Genomic DNA, 10,274 nt, shown 5'->3' on the forward strand with positions numbered 1-10,274 from the left:
ACATATATACACTACCAAACGTAAGGCAGATAGCTAGTGGGAAGGAGCCGCATAGCACAGGGAGATCAGCTCGGTGCTTTGTGACCACCTAGAGGGGTGGGATAGGGAGTATGGGAGGGAGACACAAGAGGGAGGGGATATGGGGATATATTTATAGGTATGACTGATTCACTTTGTTATAAAGCAGAAACTAACACACCATTGTAAAGCAATTATACTCCAATAAAGATGTAAAAAAAAAAAAAGTAAAATTTTAGTAACTATGAAAAAAAAAAGTTTGTGTCTTTCTAGAATTTGCCTGTTTCATCTAATTTATCCAATATTTTGGCATGCAGTTGTTCACAGTATTCCCTTATAATCCTATTTATTTATTTATTAACTACGTTTTCTATCAATGCATACAGATGTCATTAACTATGAAGAAAAGAGAAGGCATATTTATTACAAAAATCAGAATCATGGTTATTTCTGCAGGAGAGAGAGAAGGTTGTAATCAGAGAGGGCTACCGAGGGGCTTATGAGGTGTTGGCAATGTTTCATTCTCCCCTGAATGATGATGACATGTTGTTTTCTTTACAATTAAACTGTATATTTAGGCTTTATACAGTTTTGCTCTGTATGAACATTGTATCTCATTATAAACTCTGACAAGGCATCATTCCACTAGGCAGAGGCTGCAATAGTAGTTCTCAATGTCTGGTCCAAGTCTTCCTATGGGTACAATGGATATAATCCTTTTTAGTTCTATAAGGTCAACAAACAGTAACACCCCCTCTTTCATTCTAGATTTTACTAATTTGACTCTTCTCACTTTTTTTCTTAGTAATCTAAAAGTTTGTCAATTTTGTCAACTTTTTCAAAGAACCAACTTTTTAATGAGGTTTTTTGGTTTGTTTTTATTGAATGAAAGATTCTTTAAATTCTATAGTACTTTATAATTTTCAAAAGTTTCACACACATTGATTCCATACAATCCCATAATATCCCTTTTCCCCCCACCCCTATATTGCCCTTCCTTCCTTCCCTCTCCCCACTGGTAACCACGTTTGTTCTCTATATCTGTGAGTCTGCTTCTTTTCTGTTTTATTCACTAGTTTGTTGTATTTTCTAGATTCCCCATATAAGTAATATTAAGACAGTATTTGTCTTTCTCTGTCTGACTTATTTCACTTAGCATAATGCCCTCTAAGTCCATCCAAATTTTGAAATGGCAAAATTTCATCCTTTCTTATGGCTGACTAGTATTCCATTGAATATATATATATACCACATCTTCTTTAAACATTCATCTGTTGGTGGATACTTTGGTTGCTTCCATACCTTGGCAAATGTAAATAATGCTGCTATGAACATTGGAGTGCATGTATCTTTTCGAATTAATGTTTCTGTTTTTTTCGAATATATACTCAGGAGTGGAATTGCTGGGTCATATGGTAGTTCTATCTTTAGTTTTCTTGAGAAATCTCCATAGTGTTTTCCACAGTGGCTGCACCAATTTACATTCCCATCAACAGTGTAAGAGGGTCAAAGAACCAACTTTTGGTTTCGGTGATTTTCTATTGATTTTGTTGTTTTTCTAGTCTTCATTTCCTTAATTTCTGTTCTAATCCTTATTATTTCCTTCCTTCTGCTTGGTTTGAGTTTGCTCTTCTTTTTCCAGTGTCTTGAAGTAGAAGGTTAGGTTACCGATTTGAGATTTTTCTTCTTTTTTAACGTAGGTGTTTACAGCTATATATTTCCCTCTTGGCAGTTTTGGTATGTTGTATCTTCATTCTTATTTATCTCAAAGTACATTCTCATTTCCCTTGTGATTTCTTCTTTGACCTACTGGTTACTTAGGAGTACTGTTTAATTTCCACATATTTGTGAATTTTCTTTCTGTCAATAACTTTTAATTTCAATCCATTGTGGCCAGGGAACATACTTGGTATAATTTCAATCGCTTTAAATTCATTGAAAGTGATTATCACATGGTCCATCTTGGACAGTGTTCATTCCATGTGCACTTGAAGAGAACGTACATTCTGCTGCTGTTGGGTGGAGTGTTCTATACATGCCTGCGCTAGGTCTAGTTGGTTTATAGCATTGTTCAAGTCTCCTATTTCCTTATTCATCTTCTGCCTACTTGTTCTATCTATCATAAAAAAGTATGATGTTGAAATATCCCACAACTATTGTTGTATCTTCTATTTCTCCCTTAAATTCCATCAGCTTTTGCTTCATAAATTTTGGGACTCTGTTTTTAGATGCATATATATTTATAATTGTTATACCTTTCCTTTATCATTATAAAATGTCCCTCTTTCTCTCTAGTAACATTTCTTGTTTTAAAGTCTAATCTGTGGCTTATTAGTATAGCCACTCCAGCTTTGTTTTGGTTGCTGCTTGCGTAACCTATTTTTTCTATCCGTTAACTTTCAATCTACTGTTATCTTTGAATCTAAAGTGTATCTCCAGTTGGCAGCAAATAGTTGGATCTTGTTTTTTATCTAGTCTGACAATCTCTGCCTTTTGATTGAATTTTTAATCTATTTACATTTAATATTATCATTATAGTTGGATTTATATCTGCCCTTTTACTTTTTGTTTTCTATATGTCTGATGTCTTTTTGTTCCTCTATTCCTATTTTACTGTCTTCTTTTACATTAAGTGAATATTTCCCCCATAGTAACATTTTAATTCCTTTAATGATATTTTTTTACTATTCTTCTGAGTTACTAGTGGTTGCTCTAGACCTTACCATATACCTCTTAATTTATCAGACTCTACTTCAGATTTATACTAAATTAATTTTAGTGAAATACAGAAATGTTACTCTTATATAGCTCTATTCCTTCTTACCCCCCTTTGTGCTATTACTGTTATACACATTACATCTACATATGTTACAAACAATAACACTGTTAATTATTCCTTTACCTTTTTTTGCATTTTTAATGGAGCTTTTTTCTGAAGTATAGTTGATTTACAATATTATATTAGTTTCAAGTGTACAACATAGTGATTCAATAGTTTTACAGATTATACTCCATTTAAAGTTATTATAAAATATTGGCTATATTCCCTGTGCTGTACAATGTATCCTTGTAGCTTATTTATTTCATAAATAGTAGTGTGTACCTCTTAATCTCCTACCCCTATCTTGCCCCTCCCCTTTTCCTCTCCCCACTGGTAACCACCAGCTTGTCCTCTACATCTGTTTCTGTTTTGTTAAATTCATTCGTTCGTTTTATTTCTTAGATTCCACATGTAAGTGATAACACACAATATTTGTCCTTCTCTGTCTGACTTATTTCACTCAGCATGATGCCCTCTGGTTCCACCCATGCTGTTGCAAATAGCAGAATTTCATTTTTTCTATGGCTGAGTAATAGTCCATTGTATATTTATACCACATCTTTATCCATTCATCTGTTGATGGACACTTAGGTTGCTTCCATATCCTCGCTATTGTAAATAATGCTGCTATGAACATTAGAATGCATGTATCTTTACAAATTAGTGTTTTCATTTTCTTCAAATATACCTTTGCTTTTAAAACAATAATTGCACTTAAATAGACAGCCTGCCTGTTTCATCTAATTTATCCAATATTTTGGCATGCAGTTGTTCACAGTATTCCCTTATAATCCTATTTATTTATTTATTAACTACGTTTTCTATCAATGCATACAGATGTCATTAACTATGAAGAAAAGAGAAGGCATATTTATTACAAAAATCAGAATCATGGTTATTTCTGCAGGAGAGAGAGAAGGTTGTAATCAGAGAGGGCTACCGAGGGGCTTATGAGGTGTTGGCAATGTTTCATTCTCCCCTGAATGATGATGACATGTTGTTTTCTTTACAATTAAACTGTATATTTAGGCTTTATACAGTTTTGCTCTGTATGAACATTGTATCTCATTATAAACTCTGACAAGGCATCATTCCACTAGGCAGAGGCTGCAATAGTAGTTCTCAATGTCTGGTCCAAGTCTTCCTATGGGTACAATGGATATAATCCTTTTTAGTTCTATAAGGTCAACAAACAGTAACACCCCCTCTTTCATTCTAGATTTTACTAATTTGACTCTTCTCACTTTTTTTCTTAGTAATCTAAAAGTTTGTCAATTTTGTCAACTTTTTCAAAGAACCAACTTTTTAATGAGGTTTTTTGGTTTGTTTTTATTGAATGAAAGATTCTTTAAATTCTATAGTACTTTATAATTTTCAAAAGTTTCACACACATTGATTCCATACAATCCCATAATATCCCTTTTCCCCCCACCCCTATATTGCCCTTCCTTCCTTCCCTCTCCCCACTGGTAACCACGTTTGTTCTCTATATCTGTGAGTCTGCTTCTTTTCTGTTTTATTCACTAGTTTGTTGTATTTTCTAGATTCCCCATATAAGTAATATTAAGACAGTATTTGTCTTTCTCTGTCTGACTTATTTCACTTAGCATAATGCCCTCTAAGTCCATCCAAATTTTGAAATGGCAAAATTTCATCCTTTCTTATGGCTGACTAGTATTCCATTGAATATATATATATACCACATCTTCTTTAAACATTCATCTGTTGGTGGATACTTTGGTTGCTTCCATACCTTGGCAAATGTAAATAATGCTGCTATGAACATTGGAGTGCATGTATCTTTTCGAATTAATGTTTCTGTTTTTTTCGAATATATACTCAGGAGTGGAATTGCTGGGTCATATGGTAGTTCTATCTTTAGTTTTCTTGAGAAATCTCCATAGTGTTTTCCACAGTGGCTGCACCAATTTACATTCCCATCAACAGTGTAAGAGGGTCAAAGAACCAACTTTTGGTTTCGGTGATTTTCTATTGATTTTGTTGTTTTTCTAGTCTTCATTTCCTTAATTTCTGTTCTAATCCTTATTATTTCCTTCCTTCTGCTTGGTTTGAGTTTGCTCTTCTTTTTCCAGTGTCTTGAAGTAGAAGGTTAGGTTACCGATTTGAGATTTTTCTTCTTTTTTAACGTAGGTGTTTACAGCTATATATTTCCCTCTTGGCAGTTTTGGTATGTTGTATCTTCATTCTTATTTATCTCAAAGTACATTCTCATTTCCCTTGTGATTTCTTCTTTGACCTACTGGTTACTTAGGAGTACTGTTTAATTTCCACATATTTGTGAATTTTCTTTCTGTCAATAACTTTTAATTTCAATCCATTGTGGCCAGGGAACATACTTGGTATAATTTCAATCGCTTTAAATTCATTGAAAGTGATTATCACATGGTCCATCTTGGACAGTGTTCATTCCATGTGCACTTGAAGAGAACGTACATTCTGCTGCTGTTGGGTGGAGTGTTCTATACATGCCTGCGCTAGGTCTAGTTGGTTTATAGCATTGTTCAAGTCTCCTATTTCCTTATTCATCTTCTGCCTACTTGTTCTATCTATCATAAAAAAGTATGATGTTGAAATATCCCACAACTATTGTTGTATCTTCTATTTCTCCCTTAAATTCCATCAGCTTTTGCTTCATAAATTTTGGGACTCTGTTTTTAGATGCATATATATTTATAATTGTTATACCTTTCCTTTATCATTATAAAATGTCCCTCTTTCTCTCTAGTAACATTTCTTGTTTTAAAGTCTAATCTGTGGCTTATTAGTATAGCCACTCCAGCTTTGTTTTGGTTGCTGCTTGCGTAACCTATTTTTTCTATCCGTTAACTTTCAATCTACTGTTATCTTTGAATCTAAAGTGTATCTCCAGTTGGCAGCAAATAGTTGGATCTTGTTTTTTATCTAGTCTGACAATCTCTGCCTTTTGATTGAATTTTTAATCTATTTACATTTAATATTATCATTATAGTTGGATTTATATCTGCCCTTTTACTTTTTGTTTTCTATATGTCTGATGTCTTTTTGTTCCTCTATTCCTATTTTACTGTCTTCTTTTACATTAAGTGAATATTTCCCCCATAGTAACATTTTAATTCCTTTAATGATATTTTTTTACTATTCTTCTGAGTTACTAGTGGTTGCTCTAGACCTTACCATATACCTCTTAATTTATCAGACTCTACTTCAGATTTATACTAAATTAATTTTAGTGAAATACAGAAATGTTACTCTTATATAGCTCTATTCCTTCTTACCCCCCTTTGTGCTATTACTGTTATACACATTACATCTACATATGTTACAAACAATAACACTGTTAATTATTCCTTTACCTTTTTTTGCATTTTTAATGGAGCTTTTTTCTGAAGTATAGTTGATTTACAATATTATATTAGTTTCAAGTGTACAACATAGTGATTCAATAGTTTTACAGATTATACTCCATTTAAAGTTATTATAAAATATTGGCTATATTCCCTGTGCTGTACAATGTATCCTTGTAGCTTATTTATTTCATAAATAGTAGTGTGTACCTCTTAATCTCCTACCCCTATCTTGCCCCTCCCCTTTTCCTCTCCCCACTGGTAACCACCAGCTTGTCCTCTACATCTGTTTCTGTTTTGTTAAATTCATTCGTTCGTTTTATTTCTTAGATTCCACATGTAAGTGATAACACACAATATTTGTCCTTCTCTGTCTGACTTATTTCACTCAGCATGATGCCCTCTGGTTCCACCCATGCTGTTGCAAATAGCAGAATTTCATTTTTTCTATGGCTGAGTAATAGTCCATTGTATATTTATACCACATCTTTATCCATTCATCTGTTGATGGACACTTAGGTTGCTTCCATATCCTCGCTATTGTAAATAATGCTGCTATGAACATTAGAATGCATGTATCTTTACAAATTAGTGTTTTCATTTTCTTCAAATATACCTTTGCTTTTAAAACAATAATTGCACTTAAATAGACAGCCTTTGGAGAGAGGGTTGCAAAGGATTACACTAATGGTATAAGAGGATTTTCAAAGTTAATCAGAGCACCAAACTAAAGAATGACTACCTAAATTCACAACTGCCCAGACTTGCATTTCAAAACACTTATGGACAGAAATATGATCTCTAAATACCCAGACTTGATACACTTTTGTTCCCTGGCTTTACCTGAACTTAATTAAGCCCATGTGTCCCCCTGTACCTTGTCTCCTCAGAAGCACATTCTGCTGGTTCTACAGAAGAAAGTGCCAACCCAGACAAATTGAGAAAAATTGTCCTATGAAAGGCAGTAACTCCCACCTCCCTGACAGAAGGGCTCCTGATAGCAAAACAAATTATCTAGTTCATCTCTTCCCAAATAGAAAAGTAAGGGCTGAAAGAAAACAGAATATTCATAATTTTATTCCAAAAACACACTCTCCTGAAATCTGTCCTGAGCTATAAATTCCCTTCCTCTGGGGCCTTCCTTACCCGAAATGGGGTGTTGATTCGGCTCGTGAGAGTATCTAGGATGTGGACGTTCTCATGCTGGTGCAACAGGATAAAACGGAGGAAGATCTCAAGTAGTGCTGGCTCAGAGATGCTACGCAGAAAAAGGTCCAGATATGCAGTTGTGGTCATGACCTCCTCCACAGTCACCTGGGACCAATGACAGAGTGAACACAGGTGAGCATCCCCTCAATGCTCTGATACATGCCTCCTCAATGGCCCCCAGCCTCACCTCAGTGAACCCATCAAGGCAAGAACACGCCTGCCACACGAACACACTGCAGAGCTTCATCTGAAGCCCATAACCTATTCACATTCCATAAAACCTCATGCTGCTTCCGCCCTTTAATTCAGTAAGGGAAAAGCAAAGGCAGAAAGAAGCAATTCAAGTGTTCCAACGACTCTAATCACCAGATGCAGTTCGAACACCATCAAGATTTTAGCGTGTAATCACAAAGGAGAAAAAAAGATAATAGAAAGTATTTCCATGGTCAGTAAGGGATTAATTATAAAGCTCAGTACGACTTGTTTCATTTTTAGTCATTCAATAAACCTTTACTGGGACCTGCTATGTACAGGGAGCTAGGAACATAAGAATATATTTTCTGTCTAGGAAGTTGGGTTATATATATGCTCTAGCAAACAAAATAATAATATAATAAATAGCAAATGAGAGGTCCAGACACAAAATGCTGCTGAACACAAGATGTTCAGATATGTTTCTGGAAAGTTGTAAGCCAAATTTTTATAACTGAATAATATATATATATAAGTATTATTTATAAAGTGCTGTAAGAGTTTACTGCTTATGAAGTAACTGTGACTTTTTTTAATAATAGAGATTACTATTTTCTATGCGGTGTGATTTTCCCACGCAGTAAAACGTTGATCTTTCAGGAAATAGAACCCTCTGAACAGTCAAGTTTTTCAAAGAGCTGAGGATTTGATCCTTAAAGCATCAAAATTTTAATTTTACACTTTTTTATTGGGAATATTTTAAGAGCTGATATACGTTTCTTCATCCTCCTAAAAGCAGCATAGGGGTCATCTATTGTCTTACCATCTGTAATATAGACTCAAACAGGGGTACGTGGAAATCACCAGGGAAACAGTTCAAAATTTCAGATTCCAACCTTATACCCTAGAAAGCTTAGAAGTCTCCCCTGCCATGAGTCTAATGCACCTGATGCTAAATGAAACAGATGGTGATAATTGTTGAGTGATTACATCTTTTCTTTTCCAGCATTCCATCTTCTTTCTTCCTCCCTTTAAAAGTGTTAACTGTCACTTTATCATACTGTTACTGGGCCATTCCTTTAAAAATACATTCCTCTTCTCCTTTTCTGCCTTCAAAATCCACAAATCGGTTTAGAAACCAGATCTCCAGACCTGCTATATAAGTGTAGATAGGCCTTGTGTGGATGCATCTGTGCAAAAAGGCTTAAATTACTTTTACGAATTTCTTGGTTCTTAGGGATGTTCTAGATAGATGAGTTCAAATAGATAAGATATTACCAAATCAGTTCTGTCTGTTTTCTTTATTCTAAGCACGGCCCCTATAGGACCTCTGAATCCACTCTCAGAATCTATGGACAGCTCACCTGGCAGTACCGAGAGCGGCCCGAGCACTGCGTCGAGCCCTTCGCTCCCCAGCTCAGAGCCAGTCCTGTGAGCCCTCAACACACCCCTGTGTCATCTGGCCAACTGTAAAGGGCTCTCCGTGGCCCAAATATAGCAAAGGAAATAGGTAAGCATCAACCACATGGCAGATAAATTACCTCGAGAAGAGTGCTTCACGTGGGCTGCCCTGCTTCTGAAACAAACTGCTCCTATCCTGTGTTTCCCATGTTCGCTAGTCCCAGGCTCACAGCACTTGTAATACTGTCCTGGGACACAAGCTGTGACTTTTTCTTTATTACTCCAGCGCAATGCAAAGAGCCTAGCGCATAGAAGGTACTTAATAAGCGTTTCCTGAACAAATGACAATCCCCAAGGACCTAGCAATTTACATTTGCCAGACTTGAGCTTAAGTTTTTAATTCTTCCCTCTTCTCTGCATGAGATCTGAAGGCCCCAGTGAGTGGGGATATTTCTTTATAAAGACCTATAGAATAACTGATGTCACCAGTAGAGCTAAGGGGGAAAGCCTTTAGGCGAAACTCTAATTCCCTAACAATCCTGATCACTAGAAAAAAACTAGCACTAATCATTCCAAAGGGGCCTTGCATGTAGTTCCTGCAATACTGTTTTTTCAACTTACCTATGGAGTGCTGCTAAGCTGACACGTCACACAGAATTCCAGGAGCTGCCTCTGCATCAGTAATGCAGCATGAGTTTTTCCCCCCTTAAGTTACGCATGACCGTAATAAGCTCAAAAGCACAGCAATAAACTCTTTAGAATCTAAATCTCAGTCTTCAGGGCCTGGCATGAAAGAAGGGAATTAAGCATCTATTGTTTACTACTCTTAAGTTGGATAAATGAAAATTTTTTTTTTTTTAAGAAATCGAAGCTGTCATTTATAAGCTAAGAGGATTTAAGAAAGCACTTGGAGGGTCGGCATTTACATAACATGCTATAAATATTAAAAGCCCAATTCTATTAAGCATCAAGTTGCAAAGTCTTTACAAATTGAGATCACACTCATCTTAAACTAATACCCCAACCAAGAAAATCTGGTTCCATTCTCTATCCATCTCTTCCCTCCTCCATATTCTCAGAGCCCTTAGAAGCCTTTTATCCCAGAAAATCTTCTCCTGCCCCATTACCTTACTTCTCAGAAACTTCCTCTAATCCTCCAAATAGGTAAACTCCTTAGTGAGAAAGAGACTAGAGCCTAAGTGTGATCACTTGAAAGCTAACGATGAACCACCATGGGAAGGCGGCTCTGCTGGGAAGACTGTAAAACTCAGGTTCCCCTGACGCCCCAA

At 35.7% G+C, this 10,274-nt stretch overlaps 1 protein-coding gene across 1 annotated transcript in view; it reads right to left on the reverse strand.

Annotated features, from left to right (window-relative positions):
• The window catches only part of FHIP1A (FHF complex subunit HOOK interacting protein 1A), a gene marked incomplete at its 5' end in the record, with an annotated part of 38,547 nt that extends 31,050 nt beyond the window's left edge, over positions 1-7,497 (reverse strand). The window contains one exon of the mRNA XM_007457000.1: positions 7,330-7,497. Coding sequence (XP_007457062.1) covers positions 7,330-7,497 — 168 coding nt within the window. The remainder of the gene's footprint in view (positions 1-7,329) is intronic.
• Between the last annotated feature and the right edge of the window lie 2,777 nt (positions 7,498-10,274).

The sequence above is a fragment of the Lipotes vexillifer genome, unplaced genomic scaffold (genome assembly GCF_000442215.2).
Source record: "Lipotes vexillifer unplaced genomic scaffold, Lipotes_vexillifer_v1.1 scaffold2539, whole genome shotgun sequence".
Taxonomy (NCBI): Eukaryota; Metazoa; Chordata; class Mammalia; order Artiodactyla; family Lipotidae; genus Lipotes; species Lipotes vexillifer.